Source organism: Oncorhynchus tshawytscha, linkage group LG01 (genome assembly GCF_018296145.1).
Source record: "Oncorhynchus tshawytscha isolate Ot180627B linkage group LG01, Otsh_v2.0, whole genome shotgun sequence".
In the NCBI taxonomy this organism is placed as follows: domain Eukaryota; kingdom Metazoa; phylum Chordata; class Actinopteri; order Salmoniformes; family Salmonidae; genus Oncorhynchus; species Oncorhynchus tshawytscha.
Window position 1 is genome coordinate 14,413,850 of NC_056429.1, and position 26,928 is coordinate 14,440,777.

Below are 26,928 nucleotides of genomic sequence, written 5' to 3' on the forward strand. Positions count from 1 at the left end.
CACCTCAATGGAAGAGGAGGTGAAGTAACTGGATGAATGGGCGGCAGACAACAACATACTTCTGTCCAACTAAGAATTTGTTTCTCTAGAAATTCCCCCCAGCAAGATCCAACGAACCTGGGTAGACAGGCTGTTCCAGTTGGAACAAAATACCTTGGCTTCCACTTGGACAACCAACTCAGTGGTAACCAACATATTGACCAGGCAGTGAAAAGGGCTTCAAAGCATCTACCCTTCCTGACTGTGATGGCAAGAAACAGTTTTCACACTGAGGACCTTGTGGAAATCTACACCACACTGATCCCACCATGCCTTGAGTATGTCAGTATGTAGCTGGTGGGCTGCACAAAGAAGCAGCAAGCTGCACTGGACAGGGTACAGAAAAGGACAAGCAAGATAATAACAAAGAATAGAGACATCCCACTGACTCTTCACCCTGTTGCAGGAGAACTTTCCTGTAATGCAGGAAATGTAAAACGTCTAGTGTATTTGAGGTTTAAAAAGGCTTCTGAAGCTTGTAATTCCCACTTTGAAATTTCAGACTTGATTTTCCCTTACGAAAAATGTATCAACCCCTACAAATATGTCCATTAATTATAATACACACAATACTACACATTTCCTGTTGCTTGCTGCAAGATTATTTTCCTGCTGTAGCAAACTGCCTCAAATTAAGATCCTACATCTCTACATAATCTCCTACCACATAGAGGGGTAGACAGTACTTGCAGAGTCCTCCGAAACCAGAACTAATTGTCCAGCATCAACGCAAGGACAAATAGGCTGAATAATTCTGCTGTACAGTCTTGGTCTTCACTGTACGTTTGTAACTCATCTTGCAATTGACAGGCGGTTACATAAATAAGCAATACAACTACAATAACAATCTTGAAGGGTTGCTTATGTATATGAAGGCAGCAGGGAGGTTGGGTTGTGACTAGAGTTACAGCAGCTTGCTGAACCATTGGTCTGGAGCGGGACTTCAATCCTATTCCATAAAGAGAAATGCAGAGTTTTTCTGACCTGTCACAGTATCCCATTAAAACCCTCATAACATTTCAGTTGCCTGTCACAGTCCCAGACGTGTGTACTGCTCGATCGCCAGCTGACTCTCTATCTGCTCCCTGTTTTCAGCTTGGTTAAGCATCACAGGATTTCAGCAACTCCACTGGTTTTACTGTTCTGGATTAGCACTCCTCCTTCGGTTTGGAAACCCTGCAATCAGCTGCACACGTGAGATCAGACCAGGTGTCTCTCTGTGTGCAAAAGCACTGTTTAAATCGGTTTAGATAAAGCTTTGATGATAAAGAAACTAGTGATAAACCTTTAATGTTGGGGGGGGGGTATAGTCCTGTCAAAACACCCATATTATAGAGCATTGTTCAACGGTTGGGTCTAATCCTGAATGCTGATTGGTTAAAAGCGCAAACACTGGCTTCTCGAGCATTATCACTTATTTAACAACTTTGCTCACTTGTCTTTTAGGCATAAAATTGTCATAAAATTAATCTCACAAGAAATAAGAATGTGTAGGGTTAACATGTTTATCTTATTTAATACGTTTGTTTGAGTTCAATATAGTCTGGAATGTAGTGTTAAATATATCTAATTGTGTAACTGACGTAACCGAATCAGACGTGGCAAATTCTGGCGAACATCGCTGTTCAATGAGGTGTAGAAAATTCTGGCGAACATCGCTGTTCAATGAGGTGTAGCAAATTCTGGCGAACATCGCTGTTCAATGAGGTGTAGCAAATTCTGGCGAACATCGCTGTTCAATGAGGTGTAGCAAATTCTGGCGAACATCGCTGTTCAATGCTGTTCAATGAGGGGTAGCAAATTCTGGCGAACATCGCTGTTCAATGAGGGGCAAATAGCAAATTCTGGCGAACATCGCTGTTCAATGAGGGGTAGCAAATTCCGGCAAACATCGCTGTTCAATGAGGGGTAGCAAATTCTGGCGAACATCGCTGTTCATTGAGGGGTAGCAAATTCTGGCGAACATCGCTGTTCAATGAGGTGTAACAAATTCTTGGGAACATTGCCAGCTACTTGATATTTTTAAACCATACTCCTACATGAGAAATTCATTTAGAAAGCTATACTCACTCGCCAGTCTCCTTTGACGTCAGTGGACATACATTTAATTTGATTTTGTCAGTTGTCATGTATTTATGTCATGTGCATCATGCCAAAGTACATTTGGTTTTGTTTACAAATTTAATGATTTAATGATTTTTTGTAAGTTTATAATTACTAGCATTTCCAATTTGATTGTTGTTGGATCTTCAAAGATTAGTTTGAAATCGTTTTAACTTGGAATGCGAATATGTCTTGGGTCGTCACATACATCACAGATAATCACCTCTGTCCTTCAAGACCACATCCTCAGTCACTGGCAGATGCTTACAAATATTGTAAAGTACATGTAGCATGTTTCATCATTTTGTCCAATCATTATTTTTTAGAGGGCGAAGGCTGCGTGGTTGTAAATCTATTGATTATTCTGTATGTTGGGGATGAAGCTCCTTCAAATCGTCGTCCTTGGCTGTCTCAGTGGTGTACTGTGCTACAGTACGGTTTGGAGGCACATGAGAAAGTGTTAGGTTATAATTGACCTGCTGATGACAACTGACAGTATCAGAAGAGAATCTCAAGAAGACAGCTGGCTCCTTCCTTAGACACAATTTTAGAAATGAGCTCCTTTCCCTGAACACAGCAGGGAAATAACTATCCTAACCCTCTTGCGTGAAACTAGCGTCAGTGTGCTGCTAACAGTGCTGTCTCTGTCCCCTTTCTGGGCTTGAACTACTGGTCCTCTGGTCGCAAACACACGTGACCGCCAAAACCAGTTGTGCTGTAGAAAAGGATCCAGTTTGAAAGCACCATTGGCGACATTTCAAGATAGCTGTGGAGTGAGTTTACGGCACATTCTTAACTGTTACATGAGGAAGCACAATGTTACCCCTCATTCATCGAAGTCAATTCTGTTTGTATTGTATTGTAAAGTATTGCTAGTGGTATTCAAATGCTATTCAAATGGAAAAAAAGTTGTCAAGAGTGCATAAATATTAGCAAGTTAGGGTTAGGGTTGAGTTTATTACATTGTTGTATTGTCGTTTCTTTCCAAAGGGGTCTGAAGCAAACAAGAGCCCAAGATGTCTGATATCAGTGACTATATTTGTCTGCCCTGTGTGAATAATATTAACTTCACTACTATATTGGTGTTCATCAATGGAACAGCCTCCCATTAGGGGCAAGTGGGGTAAGATGGGATATTTTATATATGCTCAATGTGGGAAAATAAATATAACATTCACTCTATGCTGTATACTTCATGATCTTGGACATCCATGTATACAGTATCAATAAATTGCCTTTTTTAATTAATGGTTGGAAACTCATCTTTACCTCTCCAGTGCCCCATGTCCCATTTTTAAAAAATCAGAAATGTAAACATTTCTAGGAAATTCTCACATTATTTGATCAACTCTTTTAGGAAAATAATGGCATCGAGTCACAAGCATCATCTGAAGGTAATTTGTCACAAGTAAAATTGAATTCAATTTTTTGTAATTAAACTTCATCTTGAGCACAATATGTTATAATGTTACATTATAATGAAAGTCTTTGTGTGTTGTGATGTGTATTCCACTGTTAACCTTAATCCAGTTGTGTCACTATTCCTGCTTCTCTCTCCTTCACCAGAGCTTGATGCTCCAGGTTGCTAAGGGCTTGCTAGATGCAGAGGCCATAGAGGCAGTGGAAGATATATTTTTTTACATGGATGAGAACTGCGCTGCATTGGACATGCCTGGGTCATTGGCAGAACTGCAGGTACAGTATCAAATGCTTAAACTACATTTTCAATCGACACTGTTAGGAAATTCACTTTCGTTGCGCCACAGTGCAGGTGGGTTGTTTTTATTACATTCAGTTCTTAATTTCAATCTTTAGTTGTTCAAGGTTCCTTTTGTTTATAACCTCCTGCAGGAACTGTGCAAGACAATTCATCACCAGATTGATAAAGTGGATGAGGAGAGATATGACCTGGCAGGCAAAGGAGGCAAGTGTGACAAAGAGGTACAGAAACCAAAGTTAATCTGTCAAATGAAATCCTATTATAGCCATTTGAGGTTGATTATGTTTGTTGATTTTCTCTCTTGTTAAGAGTGCAGATCTAGTCTTTTTCCTGACTTCCTCTCTTCACAGATTGAGGATTTGAGGATTAAAGTGATTGAGTTCCAAGGCTTGTCTGCTGACTCCATGCTCCAGGCACTGCTGGGCTCCAAGCACAAGGTGTCTATGGATTTCAGAGCCAACCTGAAAGAAGTGAAGAAGGAAGTCAAAGAGGAGGTGGGTATTTGTGTGGAAATCTACAAAGCAGAGAATTGGTATAATACTATGGAAGGATATCAGTGAATACCCATGGGAAGATGTAAGATGTTTTGAGTTGGGGGGGACGGTCACCTTTATAATAAAGCGTTGCATGTCTCTATCATCGAATTTGCGTATAGTGGTGCAGAAGACATTCTATAATTTAGCAAAAAGCATTTCATGCAATTCTACATAATTTTACATGAAGGGAGACATTTTCAAAATATTTTTTAATACCAAACAAATAACCATAATGACAGGGTCCTCTGACTCTGAAATAACCATAACTACAGGGTACTCTGACCCTGAAACAACCGTAATGACAGGGTACTCTGACCCTGAAACAACCGTAATGACAGGGTACTCTGACCCTGAAACAACTGTAATGACAGGGTACTCTGACCCTGAAACAACTGTAATGACAGGGTACTCTGACCCTGAAACAACCGTAATGACAGGGTACTCTGACCCTGAAACAACCGTAATGACATAGTACTCTGACCCTGAAAAACTGAGATGAATAGAAACAACGTAGTCTTGAATGCAACCAATAGCCAAGGCCAAGTATTCCCAAACTGGGCTACGCGAAATGTCGTCGAGGATAGGTCAAATAAAACATTTTTAAAAATCTAAATATATATATATATATATATATTTTTTTTTTCCCTTCACATTTTCAAAAAGTCCATTTATATCTTCCAATGGGGCTATACATTTGGGTGAGTTTTTTTCTCGCCTGAGTAGCCTAGTTTCACTGGCAAAAATGAAATGAAACCATCTAGTGTTCAGCGTAATAACAACACAATGTCAAATACAGGTAGCCTAGTCAAATAATTAACATCCAATCACATTAACCGTTACTCTCTTGCTGGAATGCCACTAACGGTCTGTATGTAGTCAAATGTAGCTGCTGCTCATTCCGTTTGCTCGGAAATTGATAAATGGTTAAAAAAAGTAAGGCCTGCGTCCATAGAGACACATACCAGCTCTCCTGGTAGTACTGCTACAACCAGTAGTACTACACCTACACCTGTCGATGACACAAGTTGTTCAATTCATCCAATGCTAGCATCAGTAATTCTACATTTGTTGTTAGCCCAGCTAGCATGGACACTGACAGTTGTGAATCTGATGCAGCCGAAGAGCTACTGCCTCCTTACCCGGGAAAGCACCGAACAACAGACAGGGACGTTGGACCATCGAAGAGGAGCAAATATGATGAGAACTACGTTTATTTGGGGTTCACTTATATTGGCAGTAGTGCCTTTCCTCAGCCACAGTGTGTTATATGTGCAAAAGTACTATCTCACAACTCGATGAAACCTTCACTCTGTGCAGACATTTAGAAACAAAACATGCCAATTTGAAAAATAAGCCACAGGAGTTTTTTGAGCGAGAATTAAGACGACTTTCGAGTAGTAAGGCATGTATAAAAGCAATAGTTCCATTAATAAGAACAGGCTAGAAGTGTCTTATATGATGAGCTACCGAGTGAGTAGAACAGGCAAGGCCCATGCTATTGTGGAGGACTTAATTCTTCCTGCTGCCACGGATATGGCTGGGACAGTGCTGGGGGAAAAGGCCAAAAAAAACTATACAGACAATGTCTTCATCAAACAACACTGTTTCACGACGCATCAGTGACATGGCAGGAGATGTCTTGAAACAATTACTGCTTCGCATACAAGCCAATGAATTCTGTGCGTTACAGCCGGAGGAGTCAACAGACGTGGTGGACCTGGCACAGCTCCTGATAAATATCAGTTACGTTTATGAGGGTCATTAAGGAAGACATCCTCTTCTGGAAACCAGGACAACACGAGAGGATATTTTTAAAGTACTGGAAAGCTTTGTGATATCAAATGGACTTTGGTGGTCAAGATGTGTTGGTATCTGTACTGATTGGTGCAAGAGCCATGACAGGGAGACATAGTGGTAATGTGAGTGCAAGCAGTTGCTCCTGACCCCACTTGGGTACACTGCACTTGGGTATTTTCTGCACTATGCAATGATATGGGCAGCGACCATGTAACGCTTTTGCAACATACAAAAGTGAGCTGGTTATCAAGGGGCAAAGTACTGACACGTTTCTTGAATTGATCTTAAAGTTTTCTTCACTGACCATAATTTTCATTTGTCTGACCACTTGCATGGTGACGAGTTTCTCACATGACTGGCCTATCTGGGTGATGTTGTTTCTCACCTGAATGATCTGAATCTAGGATTACTGGGACTCTCCGCAACTATATTCAATGTGTGGGACAAAATTGAAGCTATGATGAAGAAGTTGGAGCTCATCTCTGTCTGCATTAACAAGGACAACACACAGGTCTTTCCATCATTCTATGATTTTTTTGTGTGCAAATTAACTCAAGCTTACGGACAATGTCAAATGTGATATAGTGAAGCACCCGAGTGAGTTGGGTGCGCAATTACTCAGGTACTTTCTCGAAACGTATGACACAAACAACTGGATTCGTTGTCCCTTTCTTGCCCTGCCTCCAGTCCACTTACTGATATCTGAACAAGAGGGTCTCATCGAAATTGCAACAAGCGGTTCTGTGAAAATGTAATTTAATCAGAAGCCACTGACAGATTTTGGATTGAGAGTATCAGATTCAGAGTATCCTGCCTTGGCAAATCGCTCTGTTAAGACACTGATGCCCTTTGCAACCACGTACCTCTGTGAGAGTGTATTCTTTGCCCCCACTAGCATGAAAACTAAATACAGGCACAGACTGTGTGTGGAAAAAGACTGAGACTCTCTCCAATACAACCCAACATTGCAGAGTTATGTGCATCCTTTCAAGCATACCCTTCTCATTAACCTGTAGTGAGTTATTCACCATTTTTTGATGAACAAATAAGGTTTTATATGTAAGATGGCTAAATAAAGAGCAAAATTATTGATTATTATTATATTGTTATTTGTTCCCTGGTTATAAGAGCTCTTTGTCACTTCCCGTGAGACGGGTTGTGACAAATGTTTCATAAATATTGTATAGTGTGTGTGGCAGGCTTACAACGATGCCAAAAAATTTGAGAGTGCGCAAACCCTGGTGCTAGAGGGAGTACGCAGCTGGAGGTTGAATGTTTAAAGGGATACGGGACTATAAAAAGTCTCTCAGTCCCTGCCGCTTAAAAATATCCCCACAGCAGGATTCTGCCACCACCATGCTTCACTGTAGAGTTGGTGCCAGATTTACTCCAAACTTGACACTTGGCATTCAGGCCAAAGAGTTCAATCTTGGTTTCTTCTGACCAGAGAATCTTGTTTCTCATGTTTCGAGAGTCTTTAGGTGCCTTTTGGCAAACTTGGTGTGAAAAGTGCCTTTTACTGAAGAGTGGCTTCCGTCTGGCCACTCTACAATGAAGGCCTGATTGGTGGAGTGCTGCAGAGATGGTTGTCCTTCTAGAAAGTTCTCACATCTCCACAGAGGAACTCTAGAGCTCTGTCAGAGAGACTATCTGGTTTTTGGTCACCTTCCTGACCAAGGCCCTTCTCCCCTGATTGCTCAGTTTGGCCGGGCAGCCAGCTCAGCAAAGAGTCTTGGTGGTTACGAATTTCTTCCATTTAAGAATGATGGAGGCCACTGTGTTCTTGGGGACCTTCAATGCTGCAGACATTTTTTGGTACCCTTCCCCAGATCTGTGCCTGGACACAATCCTGTCTCGGAGCTCTATGGACAATTCCTTCGACCTCATGGCTGGTAAAATTCTACTTGAGTAAAAGTCTAAAAGTATTTGGTTTAAAATATACTTAAGTATCAAAAGTAAAAATCTAAGTATGAATAATTAAAAGTTTGTCATATAGTTACAAAATCAACGGCAAAATGTTCTTGTTTTTTAAAATTTACGGATATCCTGGGGCACACTCCAACACTCAGACATATTTTACAAATGAAGCATTTATGTTTAGTGAGTCCGACAGATCAGAGGCAGTAGGGATAACCAGGGATGTTCTCTTAATAAGTGTGTGAATTGAAACATTTTCTGTCCTGCTAAGCATTCCAAATGTAACGAGTACTTTTGGGTGTCAGCGAAAATGTATGGAGTAAAAAGTACATTATTTTCTTCAGGAATGTAGTGAAGTAAAAGTTGTCAAAAATATAGATAGTGGAGTAATGTACAGAAACCCCCAAAAACTACTTAGGTAGTTCTTTAAAGTATTTTTAGGGGTTTTAGGCTGGGTTTCTGTACAGCACTTTGAGATATCAGCTGATGTAAGAAGGGCTTTATAAATACATTTGATTTGATACTTCACGAGGCTATGTATCAGTGCCTAAATACAGTCGTGGCCAAAAGTTTTGAGAATGACGCCAATATTAATTTCCACAATGTTTGCTGCTTCAGTGTCTTTAGATATTTTTGTCGGATGTTACTATGGAATACTGAAGTACAATTACAAGCATTTCATAAGTGTTAAAGGCTTTTATTGACAATTACATGAAGTTGATGCAAAGAGTCAATATTTGCAGTGTTGACCTTTCTTCTTCAAGACCTCTGCAATCCGCCCTGGCATGCTGTCAATTAACTTCTGGCCACATCCTGACTGATGGCAGCCCATTCTTGCATAATCAATGCTTGGAGTTTGTCAGAATTTGTGGGTTTTTGTTTGTCCACCTGCCTCGAGGATTGACCACAAGTTCTCAATGGGATTAAGGTCTGGGGAGTTTCCTGGCCATGGACCCTAAATATCGATGTTTTGTTTCCCCGAGCCACTTAGTTATCACTTTTGCCTTACGGCAAGGTGCTCCATCATGCTGGAAAAGTCATTGTTCGTCACCAAACTGTTCCTGGATGGTTGTGAGAAGTTGCTCTCGGAGGATGTGTTGGTACCGTTCTTTACTCATGGCTGTGTTCTTAGGCAAAATTGTTTAGTGAGCCCACTCCCTTGGCTGAGAAGCAACCCCACACACGAATGGTCTCAGGATGCTTTACTGTTGGCATGACACAGGACTGATGGTAGTGCTCACCTTGTCTTCTCCGGACAAGCTTTTTTTTCGGATGCCTCAAACAATCGGAAATTGGGATTCATCAGAGAAAATGACTTTACCCCAGTCCTCAGCAGTCCAATCCCTGTACCTTTTGCAGAATATCAGTCTGTCCCTGATGTTTTTCCTGGAGAGAAGGGGCTTCTTTGCTGCCCTTCTAGACACCAGGCCATCCTCCAAAAGTATTCGCCTCACTGTGTGCAGATGCACTCACACCTGCCTGCTGCCATTCCTGAGCAAGCTCTGTACTGGTGGTGGCCCGTTCCCGCAGCTGAATCAACTTTAGGAGACGGTCCTGGCGCTTTCTGTACTTTCTTGGGCACCCTGAAGCCTTCTTCGCAACAATTGAACCGCTCTCCTTGAAGTTCTTGATGATCTGATACAGTGCCTTGCGAAAGTATTCGGCCCCCTTGAACTTTGCGACCTTATGCCACATTTCAGGCTTCAAACATAAAGATATAAAACTGTATTTTTTTGTGAAGAATCAACAACAAGTGGGACACAATCATGAAGTGGAACGACATTTATTGGATATTTCAAACTTTTTTAACAAATCAAAAACTGAAAAATTGGGCGTGCAAAATTATTCAGCCCCTTTACTTTCAGTGCAGCAAACTCTCTCCAGAAGTTCAGTGAGGATCTCTGAATGATCCAATGTTGACCTAAATGACTAATGATGATAAATACAATCCACCTGTGTGTAATCAAGTCTCCGTATAAATGCACCTGCACTGTGATAGTCTCAGAGGTCCGTTAAAAGCGCAGAGAGCATCATGAAGAACAAGGAACACACCAGGCAGGTCCGAGATACTGTTGTGAAGAAGTTTAAAGACGGATTTGGATACAAAAAGATTTCCCAAGCTTTAAACATCCCAAGGAGCACTGTGCAAGCAATAATATTGAAATGGAAGGAGCATCAGACCACTGCAAATCTACCAAGACCTGGCCGTCCCTCTAAACTTTCAGCCCATACAAGGAGAAGACTGATCAGAGATGCAGCCAAGAGGCCCATGATCACTCTGGATGAACTGCAGAGATCTACAGCTGAGGTGGGAGACTCTGTCCATAGGACAACAATCAGTCGTATATTGCACAAATCTGGCCTTTATGGAAGAGTGGCAAGAAGAAAGCCATTTCTTAAAGATATCCATACAAAGTGTTGTTTAAAGTTTGCCACAAGCCCCCTGGGAGACACACCAAACATGTGGAAGAAGGTGCTCTGGTCAGATGAAACCAAAATTGAACTTTTTGGCAACAATGCAAAACGTTATGTTTGGCGTAAAAGCAACACAGCTCATCACCCTGAACACACAATCCCCACTGTCAAACATGGTGGTGGCAGCATCATGGTTTGGGCCTGATTTTCTTCAGCAGGGACAGGGAAGATGGTTAAAATTGATGTGAAGATGGATGGAGCCAAATACAGGACCACTCTGGAAGAAAATCTGATGGAGTCTGCAAAAGACCTGAGACTGGGATGGAGATTTGTCTTCCAACAAGACAATGATCCAAAACATAAAGCAAAATCTACAATGGAATGGTTCAAAAATAAACATATCCAGGTGTTAGAATGGCCAAGTCAAAGTCCAGACCTGAATCCAATCGAGAATCTGTGGAAAGAACTGAAAACTGCTGTTCACAAATGCTCTCCATCCAACCTCACTGAGCTCAAGCTGTTTTGCAAGGAGGAATGGGAAAACAATTCAGTCTCTCGATGTGCAAAACTGATAGAGACATACCCCAACCCTGGAGCGACTTACAGCTGTAATCGCAGCAAAAAGGTGGCGCTACAAAGTATTAACTTAAGGGGGCTGAATAATTTTGCACGCCCAATTTTTCAGTTTTTGATTTGTTAAAAAAGTTTGAAATATCCAATAAATGTCGTTCCACTTCATGATTGTGTCCCACTTGTTGTTGATTCTTCACAAAAAAATACAGTTTTATATCTTTAATGTTTGAAGCCTGAAATGTGGCAAAAGGTCGCAAAGTTCAAGGGGGCCGAATACTTTCGCAAGGCACTGTAAATGTTTGATTTAGGTGCAATCATACTGGCAGCAATATCCTTGCCTGTGAAGCCCTTTTTGTGCAATGTAATGATGACGGCACTTGTTTCCTTGCAGGTAACCATGGTTGACAGAGGAAGAACAATGATTCCAAGCACCACCCTCCTTTTTAAGCTTCCAGTCTGTTATTCGAACTCAATCAGCACTCACACCTGTGTTAATGAGAGAATCACTGACATGATGTCAGCTGGTCCTTTTGTTGCAGGGCTGAAATGCAGTGGAAATGTTTTTTGTGGTTTCAGTTCATTTGCATGGCAAAGAGGGACTTTGAAATTAATTCCAATTCATCTGATCACTCTTCATAACATTCTGGAGTATATCCATATTGACTAATATCACTATGAATGTACTTTCTTTCCTTTTTACAAAACCCTTAAAGCTCAAATTTTAAATAACCTAAACAAATAGCTTAGATTCTCTCTTGACCTGATCTCTCTGCTGTAACACCCACTCTACCCTTACAGGACAAAGATGCAGTTGGTGACTGGCGTAAGAACATTGATGACAAGGCAGGCATGGACGGCAGAAAGAAGATGTTTGAGGCAGCATAATATCTGTGGCACGACTCAGTCGCATTTCACCTGCCTTTCTCGATGTCCTAATAATAAGTCAGTTGTTGTCAGCCATGGCTGTATTTTGTATTTAGATGTTAGATATATAAAGTAGTTTTGTGGTTAAGTCAGATATGGATTTGTATGACCATGTTGTCGACTGAGATCATTTCCCTTTTCACAGCAACTTGAACATATTTTGAAGAACACTTGCTGTATGAAGAAATGTACTTAAGTATATATGACTGAATATTAAATAAATATTTGAACCTTTACAACTGGAATAGCATTTTTATTTTGCTTGCATGTCTTTTAGGGTTTTGTGATGAATAAAAAGAGAACACGACTTATGCAGTTGCCTACTTGATTTGGGTATGAGTAGCACACTATTCAATGTTCAATAGCAGATGGCAATTAGAAGCTAGTTGTAAAAAAAAAATGTAACGACTGAAGGACTTTAATCTTAGGACATCATTTCTTAGAACATGTCACACAAACCAAAAGGTGTATGCTCTGTGCATGTTCTCTCTCCCTCTCTCTTTTTCTCTCTGCCGAATCCTGCTGTAATTATGACTCCTAGAATTGGTAGCATCTCTTTATTGTTTGGCCATCTTGTGCATGGAAACTGATACAAACATATTTAGGCTAGGATTGAATCAATTGTTCAATACTAATACTAATACAAAAATATAAACAGTAATTTTATATGAAAAATGAAGAATGAATATAGTGTAACATGTTATAACAACTTTCATGACTACACATTAATAAACTATTTATAATCTATTAGTAAATAAGTATTTCATTATTTGTAAACATTTATTAACATGTATACGTTTTTATAAGCATAGAAACTATTACATTTCATAAGCATTAGAAACATGTATTTTAACTTTGGCCTATAATGGCTAATTCGTGAATTACCGAATATTGGATTGTTAGTATTTCTCACACAAAAATCAGCATGCATAGTGTGTTGACCAGGGTAGTTGAGTATTCATGATGTTTTCTTGTATTCATGATGAAAACGCTATGTTTTCTTGTTTTCATGGTGAAAAACCTATGTTTTCTTGTGTCTTATGACACCATAGGTTGGTGTTGTATCTTGTGACATCTCCGCTGTAGCGAGAGCAAGACAACAGTGGACTAGCATGGATATGCCGCCCTCTACTGCCTCACCGTAGCACACACAACTGCAGGTATGGGAGAAATAAGAAACCTGTTGGCTGACCATGGTAATCAATTCAGATATGGATCATCTGTGTAATAGATCTTCTTTGCGTTTTTGCCTACTACAGCTTTGATGTGATTTATTGACAAGTGCTTTGGTTTTATTGTCAATTACAGTGTAGAATTCAATCTGGGTAGATGAAAAATTGAGAAATCTGGATAGAAATATATTGAATGGAAAAAGGATATTAGGTGAGTGATGTAAGGATTGTTTTTGGATCATGGTGCTTTATGAGATGTAAAAGAAATGGTTGTGGTTGTGATTGTATTGTTAAAGCCTATTTGAGAAATAACTGTGAACAATGCATGACAATATCTTCTATAACTGATCAACCAGAGGATGCATGATTCCCATGTCTGTATCTTCTTCTTCTTGCACATTTGCAAAACCGTTTCCCTTACTTTCAAGGTGACACTTTTCCCTGGGTATCATACTTAACAATCTGTGTCTTTAAAGGACAAATTAGATGATGCTTACACTATGTCCTCTGTGGTTCATTTGGTACTGCTTGGTGCTTGCAATGCCAGGATTTTGGGTTTGTTTCCCAAGTGGGACCTGTGCGAAAAAATATTAAAATGTAGGTACTCACTACTAAGTCACTCTGGATAAGAGCGTCTGCTAAATGACTAAACTGTAATACAGAGCCACAGAAATATTTGCCACCACAAATTCCCCCAAAAGATTCCTAGGAGGGGCCATTACATTTTAACAGATGGCTGGTGGATATAGAACTAGGCTAATTCTGGCGCCAAATGACCTAAATACAAAGTCAGGATGGAGGATAGTCAAAGCAGGGCCGGCTCCAGGCATAAGCAACATAAGCGGTCGCTTAGGGCCCCCAGCTGCTGCAGGGCCCCCAACAAATTATTATTATTTATTTATTACATTTTTGGGGGGAATTCAGATGGATCTCAACTTACTATTTCAGAGTGAGAATAGTTGAATACACCAGGTGCAATTTCGAAATGTGGTTGTGTGTCAGCAGTTTTTCTCTTGTTATGTCAGTCAATGACAGTCACTCAATTAGTCAAGTCGGCTAACACTTTATTTATTGGTAGTTAGTCTAGCCAGCTATCTAAACTTGTAGTAAGCATGGCTGAATACCGACCGTGCACGCAGGGCTCGTTCCCAGGGTACCTGACCTCCAGAGGGGCCTCCATTGATTTTGTTAGTCATTCTCACTCATATCATATTAACATGGCATAAGTCCTTACAAAATGTGTATAATTGCAGAAAATTTGCTTTAAAACTGCAAAAAAAAAGTATCTCCATCCATGGCAAAATAGGTAGATTGTGGGAAATTTGTTGTAAAACTGAAAAAAAGAAAAAATGATCTCTGTCCCATGTCACAATTCATAGGATTGCAGTAAACTTGCTTTAAAACTGCAACATTTTCTCTATGCCCCATGGCAAAATGTGTAGAATTGCAGTGACTCCTAGTGACTCCTGCGATAAAGTGCCTTAGACCACTGCGCCACCCAGCAGGCCCTACTATTTCCTTTTTTTATTTGGCAAATTGCTCTTACTTTTAAACTCTGCATTGTTGGGAAAAGGGCTCTTAAGTAAGGAATTTCACCTGTTGTATTCGGTGCAAGTGACAAATGAAATTTGATTTGATTTGGATTGTTTTCAATTAAAATTGTCAGTGTATTCCAAACTCATAGTATGGAAATATGTATAAAACAAAGGAAAATAAAACAAGGCCTTTAAAACAAGCATTTTTTTCTCCACCGTCAAGAGCGGTGCCTCTCAAATGTTTTGCTGTGATGTGGGGGGCCCCCCTACCAAATCTTGCTTAGGGCCCCCAAAAGGCTGGAGCCAGCCCTAGGTCAAAGTATGGGATCAGACCCCTATTTTTATTTTTTATTTTACCCTTATTTTACCAGGTAAGTTCCTACCATAAGATGCTTTATTTCCAATGCTTATTATATCTGGCCCTGTAGTGTAGGGCTACTTTGACCACATTCACTTATCATTCATCGATTAAGACTTGATCACAACAAGAAACTATAGAGGGGATGACATTGTGACATTGTGACAAGCAGTTGCAGTTGCTTGTTATTATTTAAGTTACAGAGCAAGATGTGGAAATATTATTGATACTGTAGTTATCTGGTTTGGAAATATGGAGCCTATATTTAGATAATGGGGCATGTTACAGGGCATGTATATGTTACAGGGCAGTATATCAGGCTGACAGGGGGCCGGCAGCATCACTGACCACTACCATAAAGACTGACCTACTGGAGTAAACATTACCATGTTGAGGGAGGGATAAACCACTGGTGTCCACCCATCAGTATTTAATACTGTGTACTCCCTCATTTAATCTGCTATTGGCTTGCCATCCTCTCCCTCTCCATCTCTCACAGCTGCTCTTCATTTTTCATCATTATTTTTCTCACAGGTGAGGATAATAGTGGGATCTTATAGTGCTCCAGCATGCATAATGTGCTCCTGTCTCTTGACTGCTTTGAACTGTATGTAGTGTTGCAGCTGTTGGTTTCTGCACATTGGCAGATCATACGATCACCGTAGTAACATGGTCCTGTATGGCTCAGTTGGTTGAGGACAGTGCTTGTAACACCAGGGTTGTGGATTCTATCCCTATGGCCACCCACATGGTAAATGTATGCATGTGTGCTGGCTAAATTGTTTTGGGATATAAGGGGGAAACTTTCTTTTTTTAAGCGATAGATGTTATTTTCAATGAAATCATTATGTGCACATGATTGACAGATATTAAGGAATTTGAATGTTTTAATTGAATGAATTGAATTGCTGAATTGTTTTGTGTCACCAGATGTGAATCTAGCTATTCAGGAAGTAGAGCTAGCTCAACAGTTTGAGCCTTCTTGGTCACTAGAAATATTATACTTCGTAGGCTGATTGCATGTATCAGCCCAACATGATGCTCAAGGGGACCTTGTTACCTGGATGTTTTTTGTTCTGCTCTGTGTGTGCAATCTTATGCCATTTGTTCCTGAACAGGTGGTGTTCTAGATGTCTGGAATCTACAGAAATGAAATATAAATAACCATCAGAATATGAAACCTTTTGTGTATCATGAATGAATAAAACATTTTACATGATTTATTTGCAAGATTTGAACATTCATGAGTAAAAAAAGTGAATATATCACTGTTTAAAGTGATAGTTCACTTTTTGGAAATATTAGCGTATTTTCGACTTCTTTAGGGTGTTTCCTCCAAACTGTATTTTAATTGGTTAGCTAGTTATTGGTTTCCTTCAAACTGTATTTCAATTGGTTAGCTAGTTATTGGTTTCCTACGAACTGTATTTAAATTGGTTAGCTAGTATTGAACTTGGTTAGCTAGCTAGTTATTTTGAAATGTTTTGGAGAAAACAACAACAACTTAAGGAAATTGGAAGAAAAGCTACAATAAAAAAAAAATAGTTGAACTATCCCTTTAAAGGATCAACATTATAAAGAGTGACTCATTGTTTTAACAAATTAGTAAAATTGTAGTTGTAGTCATATTCAAATGTAGGTCAGCAGCTCAATAATTAAGTAGATCAAAGTTTAGCATGCCAAATACCAGTTTAGATTTGTCGTCCTCAGGGAAATAAGAAACTATCATTCAGAGTGTATATATGTTTTGGCATCTGAATAAGTTGAAACCCTATCTGTTTAAGCATAAAATTGTTCCAAGTGGCAAGCAGCAATATGATACATGTTTGTAAATACTTCATATCTGCATGCTTATATCTGCAATGTGAAACTAGTTGAAAGGTGTTCTATTGCCAGTGTCTAGCTGCCATAATAATATGCTAAAATTGCAGGTTGTCCAAATGTCCTGCATCAGCATAAAGATAAAAATAAGTACATACCCAGTAAAGTGAGCCAGGGTAGACTCCTACTTGCTGAGTAATTAAAGTGATCTCTATATCTTGTTGTGTGCTACTGTTATTTGGTGGATTCATTTTGGCATTATGACTGCTCTTCTGAGTCTATCACAGTACAACATATACATTTATAACAACACTTGTTCTGTCAAAGTTTTGAATCTTTTAATTTTTGTCTTATACAAGGTGTGAAAAAATAAACAAGCAAGATGTCAGAGTAAGTATAATATTACATTAGTCTCAATAACATCTGAGAGGTGACTGATTGTCTGAGTGCATCGCGAACATCTCATGTATCTACTTCTTCCTCTCACAGGAAAAAGATGAATTCGAGCCGCAGGGGTCATCTGAAGGTAAATATACTGATTTAATTTCAGCTTCCAATATGAAAAACTGTTTTGTTCTTACTCTCCTTTGATTGAACATTTACAGTACCAGTCAAAAGTTTGGACACACCTACTCATTCAAGGGTTTTTCTTTATTTTTACTATTTTCTACATTGTAGAATAATAGTGAAGATTTCAAAACTATGAAATAACACATATGGAATCATGTAGTAACAAAAAAATGTTAAACAAATCAAAATATATTTTATATTTTCGATTCTTCAACGTAGCCACCCTTTGCCTTGATGACAGTGTTTTGCACACTATTAGCATTCTCTCAACCAGCTTCATGAGGAATGATTTTCCAACAGTCTTGAAGGAGTTCCCACATATCCTGAGCACTTTTTGGCTGCTTTTCCTTCACTCTGCAGTCCAACTCATCCCAAACCATCTCAATTGGGTTGAGGTCTGGTGATTGTGGGGGCCAGGTCATCTGATGCAGCACTCCCTCACTCTCTTTCTTGGTCAAATAGCCCTTACACAGCCTGGAGGTGTGTTGGGTCATTGTCCTGTTGAAAACAAATGATAGTCCCACTAAGTGCAAACCAGATGGGATGGCATATCACTGCAGAATGCTATGGTAGCAATGCTGGTTAAGTGTGCCTTGAATTCTAAATAAATCACAGACAGTGTTACCAGCAAAGCACCCTCACACCATCACACCACCTCCTCCATGCTTTACGTTGGGAACCACACATGATCATCCGTTCACCTACTCTGCATCTCACAAAGATATAGCGGTTGGAACTGAAAATCTCAAATTTGGACTCATCAGACCAAAGGACAGATTTCCACCGGTCTAATGTCCATTGCTCATGTTTCTTGGCCCAAGCAAGTCTCTTCTTCTTATTGGTGTCCTTTAGTAGTGGTTTCTTTGCAGCAATTCAACCATGAAGGCCTGATTTACGCAGTCTTCTCTGAACAGTTGATGTTGAGATGTGTCTGTTACTTTGTTAAGCATTTATTTGGAAAGCAATTTCTGAGGATGGTAACTCTAATGAACTTATCCTCTGCAGCAGAGGTAACTCTGGTTCCTACTTTCCAGTGGCGGTCCTTACGAGAGCCTGTTTCATCATAGCGCTTGATGGTTTTCGCGACTGCACTTGAAGAAACTTTCACATTTCTTTACATTTTCTGCATTGACTGACCATCATGTCTTAAAGTAATGATGGACTGTCATTTCTCTTTACTTATTTGAGCTGTTCTTTCCATAATATGGACAAGGTATTTTATCAAACAGGGCTGTCTTTATCCAATGTATATCACCCCTACCTTGTTACAACACAACTGACTGGCTGAAACGCATTAAGAAGGAAATAAATTCTACAAATGACTTTTTAACTAGGCACACCTGTTAATTTAAATGCCTTCCAGGTCACCTTCCACCTCATGAAGCTGGTTGAGAATGCCAAGAGTGTGCAAAGCTGTCATCAAGGCAAAGGGTGGCTTCTTTGAAGCATCTGAAATATAAAATATATTTTGGTGTGTTTAATGCTTTTTTGGTTACTACATGATTCCATATGTGTTATTTCATAGTTTTAATGCTTTCACTACTATTGTACAATGTATAAAATAGTAAAAATAAAGAAAAACCCTTGAATGAATAGGTGTGTCCAAACCTTTGACTCATATTGTGTCTATACAGCTAAGTCAAATAATAACCCATTCTTATTTGCAAAGATGTCAAAACTGCGGGCACAGTAGCGATATGAAATACAAATACCTTTCCCTATTTAATTAAATAACCACAAATGAACTATGTGTACAAGTGATTGTGTAAAATGTATCAAGACAAACACAAACGGCAGAAACACATTAGCTGGCAGTTGCCTGAAGTTAATAAATCCTCTTGAGCTTACTTGAGACGCAGACGTCCCACCTAGAGCTCTAGAAATGCACATGCGCGATGCTACACGCTAATAGTATTAGTTAAAACGCAAACGTTCATTAAAATACACATGCTTGGTATTGAAATAAAGCTACAGTCATTGTGAATCTAGCCACCGAGTCAGATTTTCGGCGAAAGCATGAGAAGCTATTATCTGATAGCATGCAACACCCCAAAAGACCCGTAGGGGATGTAAACAAAAGAATTAGCATAGTCGGCGCTACACAAACCGCACAATAAAATATAAAACATTAATTACCTTTGACCATCTTCTTTCTTTGCACACCTTGATGTCCCATAATCAATACTGGGTCTTTTTTTGGATTAAATCGGTCCATATATAGCCTAGATATCGATCTATGAAGACTGTGTGAAAAACGGAAAAAAATAGCGTTTCATAACGTAACGTCATTTTTTAAAAGTTAAAAATTCGACGATAAACTTTCACAAAACACTTCGAAATACCTTTCTAATGCAACTTTAGGTATAACTACACGTTAATAAGCTATAAAAATCATCAGGAGGCGATGTAAATTCGATAGCCTGCCGTGTGGAAAAATGTCCGGAAAAAAAGACAGACAATGCCTCGGGTTGGTGGTCGGAGAGAATCATTTCCCTTTGGTCGGATCTACCAAGAATCAATTCAGATTCAAATGAGGAGACTCTATACACCCTGTGGAAGCTGTAGGTACTGCAAGCTTGGCCTCATATATTACGGTTCACCTTTAACAATTCATGGGAGTGGCGCATGGATATTTTTTCCCATCTCCAGTGATCAGATTTTCCTGCGCTTTTCGATGAAACAGACGTTCTGTTATAGTCACAGCCGTGATTTAAACAGTTTTGGAAACGTCTGAGTGTTTTCTATCCACACATACTAATCATATGCATATACTATATTCCTGGCCTGAGTAGCAGGACGCCAAAAAGTTGCGCGATTTTTAACAGAATTTCCGAAAAAGTAGGGGGGAAGCTTAACAGGTTCGTGCTTAGGCTCTCAATTATTTATTCAGACACATGGTAATACCACAAGGTTACTTTCTTGAATGTATAAGGAAATGCAGTACATTTGAGAGTGCCTGAAATTGATGCTAGGCCTAACTTTGCATTGGTGAGTCCTACATGTTTTGGTGTAGTCGTGTTAGCTGCTCTGACACCTTTTCTCCCCCTGGCATCCAGAGCTTGATGCTTGCGATTGCCAAAGACCTCCTGGAGAAAGAAGCAGCAGACTTGATAACGGAAAAGGCAGCTTTTATAGCAGAAAACTGCCCTGCTCCGGTATTGTCTGGGGGTCTTCCTGAGCTGCAGGTATTTTACCATTCTAAACAGTTCATTCTCATTTAGTCTGCTTTGAATACCTGACATATACAATAATTCATACAACCATACAATTGGTACCACAAAAATCCTAAGCTATTTATCTTTCATGTTACATATTTGATTTTGAGATATGTGTTAAGGCTGCATTTTGATTTATTTGATTTGCATAGAAACGAAAATGAATTGAATGAGATTGATCTGTGCCAAAAGCTGAAGACACCATTAAGATACACTGTGTTTCTCATACAAATTATCTGTGATATGTTTGTGTGTCAACAGGAAATGCTTAAAAAGTTGGCCCAGACCATTGACAAGGTTGATGAGGATAGATATGACTCCGAGGCAAAAGTGAAGAAGACAGACAAAGAGGTACAGTAAGTTGCATTCCATATTGTCCGCATCCTGGAAACATATAGCGCTGGTCTTGACTATGTGTTGACTCACCCTCTTCACAGATTGAGGACTTGAGAATGAAAGTGGTTGAGATCCAGGGCATAAAGAAGCCAGCTCTGAAGAAAGTGCGTATGTCTGCTGATGCTATGCTCCAGGCTCTGCTGGGCACCAAGCACAAGGCTTCCATGGATTTCAGAGCCAACTTGAAAGAAGTGAAGAAGGAGGTCAAAGAGGAGGTGGGTATTTGTGGGGAGAATTACGAAGCAGAGAATCACAGTACTTTGGGAGTTGGCGGCAGTTGTCCCGAATGTGCTCAGAACTTTGAGGAAATGATCAGTTACATGAATTTCATATTACATCCTCAAACACTAAGAATGTCACATCGTACATTTTATGTCATGCAGGAGGAAGTCGGTGACTGGCGTAAGAACGTTGATGAACAGGCTGGCATGGACGGCAGGAAGAAGAAGTTTGAGACCGCATAAATGACAGAAGTTGTTTTTTAATACATCTTTTAGGTTGTTTTGTTATACCGTCACAGAGTTAGAGTCATTTTGTCAATCTATTTAACTTAAACGTATGTCTTATGTCAATAGTAAAAAGCTTTTGCAGAAAACTTATTTTACCTATGTCCAACATTCATGCCAAAGCTCAGTGATTAAATAAATGCTTTGAAGAAGACAGTCTTTTTTTGTTACTTTTGACATGTATATTTCTTGAATACAGTGGAGGCTGCTGAGGGGAGGACGGCTCATAATAATAGTTGGAACAGAGCAAATGGAAGGGCATCAAACACATGGAAACCATATGTGTGATGTATTTGATACCATTCCACCCACTCCGCTCCAGTCATTACTACGAGTCCGTCCTTTCCAACCTCCTGTGCTTGAACATTGTTATGCATGTTTATTTCTTTATTACTAATTTGGCACTGAAATAGTGGGGCATCTATAACTAGGGCTTTTCCAAATATTAATGGGTTGCACTTATGTCACTTATGTGCACCTACCAGACAGCTGTGTCAAGGTTCTCTATTCCCACCCCCAATGAAATATCGACTTATCAGGAACATTGAAAATCACAACCTAGCATAAGATAATACTGGTGTAAAAAGACGTCTAAGCAGAGTCCACACTTCCGGTTCCCAGGAGAAACTGAAGTTAGGTTGAAAACACTGTATCCCTGAAAACCGGTAACATTTGCTTTTTGCAACCCCACAGTGAATTAATCTAATATATTTGTTGTAAGAATATAGGATTATATTTCCTACAAACATTTCATCATAAATGTCAATGTCATTAGAATATAATGTGTCATGCGAAATAACTTGATGAAAATACAATTTAATTAAAACTCAATAACGATTGGCTTGATTTAGTTACACATTTTAGATGTGTATTAATCATTTAAAAAATGTTTTATATTTAATTAAACCTTTCATATTTGAATAAAGAATATAATAAACAATTTACAAGAATATAGTTATGATATAATTAGTAATATAATATATAAATAAATAAATATCCTCTCTCCATCACTCTCTACTGCTCTCTCTCGCTCTCTTTCAATCTCTCGCTCCTTCTCCCCATCTCACCTTTGAGCAAAAGAGGGCTATTTGCTTGCCCACTTTTTTCTCAGGAATTTGTCATTATTTGTAGATATTCAATTTACAGTGTATTGCCATGCAATTGAAGTTCGATTGGGGAACTCTAGTCCTGCAAATGGTGAGTAACACTTTTTTCTACTTTTTAATAATCCTTAACAAAATGTATTCCAGAGGTCAAAAATTGTTCTGACAATAATGACAGATACAGAAATTGTTCAACGGTTTCACTTAAATGCAATGGATAGCATGGTTCCCTTTTTAAAGTTCACAACCCCTTTCCCTTCTTTATTTTAAAGGTGCAATCTGCAATTGGTACTTCCATTTTTTTTACTTTTAAATTATTGCTATATACACATTGATTGTTGAAGAACTTTTTGTCAAAACAGTGGCTGGGAAGTCACTTTTTATTGTTTGAACTGCAGACTGACCCTTTAACAATAGCCTTCTTATTATTGAAAATGGAATTATCATCAATCACCCAAAAGTGGTTCAAGAATATATCAACGTTGACCCTTGCTTACCCGGGTTTATCTATCCATGTCGTCCGTGTTTAACTGGGATGGCTTTGTCAAACCTTTCCAACGTCGTTGGTATGGAAGCCAAGTGGCAGCTCAGGTTTTGGGAGACACCTTGCAGAAAGGGAAATTTATGATGTGAGTTGGAGGAAAGGGTTGGTGGTATTTCAGGAGCCCACAGTTCTGTTGGCCTACGGAGTCTCCACCACCACAAGGAGGTCCCTGGGTTTCTGCTGATTCATCACTAGTCTACATATATATACCCTTTTGGATTTGTTCTTTGCCTGTGACTTACCAGTTTCTCCCCTTCTTCACCAAGTGTGTCCTGTCCTCCTCATCTCATAGGTGAGAACCTCTCTTATCTTTCGATCACACAGGATCTGTCTTACTGATAAATAAGGTTGGATGTGACTTATTGATAAATTAAGGAATATAGTCTCACCGTGGGGAGGTAGTTTAACATGTTAATTAAGTCTTACACAGTGCACATTTATAGACGTTGATGTAAAGGTGATTTCATGGCTACATTTACACAGATATTTTTTTATATTTTTATTTATTTCACCTTTATTTAACCAGGTAGGCTAGTTGAGAACAAGTTCTCATTTACAACTGTGACCTGACCCAGATAAAGCATAGCAGTGTGAACAGACAGCAACACAGAGTTACACATGGAGTAAACAATAAACAAGTCAATAACACAGTAGGAAAAAAAAGACCCACTAACAGGTGACACCTGTCACAAGTTCACTACATTTGAATACAGGTGAATACATTGAGGTAAATATGTCAGGGTGGATACTATGAAAGACTATTGAGCCTGTCTACAGACAGAATGACCGACGGGCCTCTGTGTTAGACAGTGTGACCCTGTGTGGAGGGCGGGGGGGACTCCTGCTCAAGGGGCTATACTCTAGCATGGAAGGCGGTTGAAGACATTAACTTAGCTATACCCATACCAAAAGCAAGTTGTTTTTTGTGTTTTTTGTGATGTATGTTGCTCAAATATTCAATGTGTATAACTGTCATGGATAGTGATATGGGATTTGTGATGGAGATCTAGAATTGTGATTATACTGTTATACTGTAACTCGAATGTGATAACTAGGTTACAGCAGACAGTGTTTAGTGAATGGGGCTTCTAGGCCCTTGGTTGGTGGTCCGTTCCTCTTGGGCTACAGCTAACATTTGGTAACCTACAGAATAGTTTCAGATCCACTGGTCAGTTGATAGACATGGCATAACAGCTGAGCGTTACGAGCACCATGCTCTATCAGGCATTTGAAAGTAACAGTTGAATACATATTTTGATTATCATGTATGTTCCTAGTTGAACAGATAGGAAAAGGATGTGTTGGCGAGAGTTTTTATTGTCAATTTCTCTGTTTGCTGAAGTATACTCAAAATAGTAGCATTTATTTGATCATTTGAATATTAATGAATTTGAACTGCATGTGTCATTGACGTTAAACTAGAGAAAACAGAGAAGTTGTTAAAAACATCATTCCTATTCTTAACATTGCTATTCATTGATGCGGTGTGGTTAAACAACAGTGTCTTACAACATTTGAGCCATACTGTATTGCTTAAAATAATAATCAATGATTCGATTGAGGGGCTTTTCATGACAGAAAGTATGCTCCCCAAAATGCAGTAGGAAAAGTGAAAGAGATGTAATGACGGGGTTCACTGAGAACGCAGGTTGTAGTGATTTGAGTGATACCAAGATGTTCTCAGGGTGGAGCAAGACGATGATGCCTGCAGAGGATTTGTGTGCTAATGACATCAATAAAGTAACAGCCCATGAATGTCAGGGGTGACTCTTGTCTCCAGCTGTCCAAATTTAGCCTGATCAAAATTGTTCCAACAAGTTTTAATAGTCAAATGGATCAGATTTCCCCTCCCTTCCTTGAAGTGTTCAAATTGCTCAATTAGCAGCCAGTGTTCATTAATCATTCTTGAGCTGGATACACAAGCCTGTTCTAATTTTAGGCTTATGAGGCAAATAGCACCCTAATGCTAAAAACATTTATCTTCCTCATTGTCTTTTTGTTACAGGGTCTGAAGCACACATTCCTCCATCATGTCTGAGTAAGTATCCATTACCTTGTTGTTTGCCACATTTTATTCTTTTCACAGGATTTTAGATAGCGTTGCAAATATGCGGTAGCTTTCCAAAAATTCTCCAGTTTTCCAGAAATCCTGGTTGGAAGACACCGTAATCAGGAGTGAATAAGCAGGAATCTGGAATCCTCCAATCAGAATTTCAGAAAAACCTGGGAATCTTCGGAAAGTTACAGATTTTTGCATCCCTAGTCTTAGACAAACATAGTGTTAGAAAGTAGGGATTTTTTAAATACCAAATCAGAATTAATAAACAGACAAAGAAACATACAAACAAAAAAACAAACAGCCAACCCTAACCCTAACATCAAACAATTGCTAGTATGCCTAAACCGTACTCTAACATGGGCAAATATACACACATACAGTACCTTCAGAAAGTATTCAGACCCTTGACTTTTTCCACATTTTGTTACATTAAAGCCTTATTCTAAAATGGATTTAAAAATAAAAAATCCTCAGCAATCTACACACAATACCACGTAATGACAAAGCAAAACCAGGTTTTTAGGATTTTTTGCAAATATATTAAAATATATATAAATAACTTATTTACATAAGTATTTAGACCCTTCCCTATGCTCAGGTGCATCCCGTTTCCATTGATCATCCTTGAGATGCTGCTACAACTTGATTGGAGTCCACCTGTGGTAAATTCAATTGATTGGACATGATGTGGAAAGGTCTATTTAAGGTCCCACAGTTGACAATGCATGTCAGAGCAAAAACCAAGCCATGAGGTTGAAGGAATTGTCCATAGAGCTCGAAGACAGGATTGTGTCGAGGCACAGATCTGGAGAAGTGTACCAAAACATTTCTGCAGCATTGAAAGTCCCCGAGAACACAGTGGCCTCCATCATTCTGAAATGGAAGAAGTTTGGATCCACCAAGACTCTTTGTTGAGCTGGCTGCCCAGCCAAACTGAGCAATCGGGGGAGAAGGGCCTTGGTCAGGGAGGTGACCTAGAACCTGATGGTCACTCTGACAGAGCTCTAGAGTTCCTCTGTGGAGATGGGAGAACCTTCCAGAAGGACAACTGCCTCTGCAGCCCTCCACCAATCAGGCCTTTACGGGAGAGTGTGCCAAGACGGAAGCCACTCCTCAGTAAAAGGCACATGACCACCCGGCTTTGATTTGCCAAAAGGCACCTAAAGACTCTCATACCATCAGAAACAAGATTCTCTGAACGCTTTGGCCTGAATGCCAAGCGTCACGTCTGGAGGAAATCTGGCAGAAACAGGTCTGTCAAGCTTGTAGCATCATACCCAAGAAGACTCGATACTGTAATCGCTGCCAAAGGTGTTTCAACAAAGTACTGAGTAAAGGGTCTAAATACTATAAATGTTATATTTCCATTTCTTTATTTGTAATACATTTGTACAATTTTCTAAAAACCTGTTTTTGCTTTGTCACTATGGGTTATTGTGTGTAGATTGATGAGGGAAAAAAAACAATTGAATACATTTTAGAATAAAGCTGTAACATACGAAAATGGGAAAAAAGTAAAGGGGTCTGAATACTTTACGAAGGCAATAATATGTAAATAATGTATGAAATAAATTACATAGAAATTGAGCAGGATGCTTACACTGAGCACAAATATAAATGCAACA

At 39.3% G+C, this 26,928-nt stretch overlaps 2 protein-coding genes across 4 annotated transcripts; both read left to right on the forward strand.

Moving 5' to 3' along the window:
- Window positions 1-1,826: 1,826 nt before the first annotated feature.
- LOC112223075 (troponin I, fast skeletal muscle-like) lies at window positions 1,827-12,260 on the forward strand. 2 transcript variants are annotated; one of them, XM_024386285.2, is made up of 5 exons: window positions 1,827-3,536; window positions 3,709-3,837; window positions 3,994-4,083; window positions 4,213-4,356; window positions 11,899-12,260. In XM_024386285.2, exons 1-5 carry the CDS (start codon window positions 3,507-3,509, stop codon window positions 11,983-11,985), a joined length of 480 nt encoding a protein of 159 aa, XP_024242053.1. In that variant the 5' UTR covers window positions 1,827-3,506; the 3' UTR covers window positions 11,986-12,260. The 2 variants fall into 2 exon arrangements, with proteins under 2 accessions (XP_024242053.1, XP_024241919.1); XM_024386151.2 differs by lacking the exon at window positions 1,827-3,536 and having other exon boundaries at window positions 3,560-3,837.
- Window positions 12,261-15,495: 3,235 nt separating this feature from the next.
- LOC112223423 (troponin I, fast skeletal muscle) lies at window positions 15,496-21,751 on the forward strand. 2 transcript variants are annotated; one of them, XM_024386468.2, is made up of 7 exons: window positions 15,496-15,623; window positions 17,270-17,300; window positions 17,400-17,436; window positions 20,537-20,665; window positions 20,957-21,046; window positions 21,133-21,306; window positions 21,475-21,751. In XM_024386468.2, exons 2-7 carry the CDS (start codon window positions 17,293-17,295, stop codon window positions 21,553-21,555), a joined length of 519 nt encoding a protein of 172 aa, XP_024242236.1. In that variant the 5' UTR covers window positions 15,496-15,623; window positions 17,270-17,292; the 3' UTR covers window positions 21,556-21,751. The 2 variants fall into 2 exon arrangements, with proteins under 2 accessions (XP_024242236.1, XP_024242311.1); XM_024386543.2 differs by lacking the exon at window positions 15,496-15,623 and adding an exon at window positions 15,777-15,840.
- The last annotated feature ends 5,177 nt before the right edge of the window (window positions 21,752-26,928 follow it).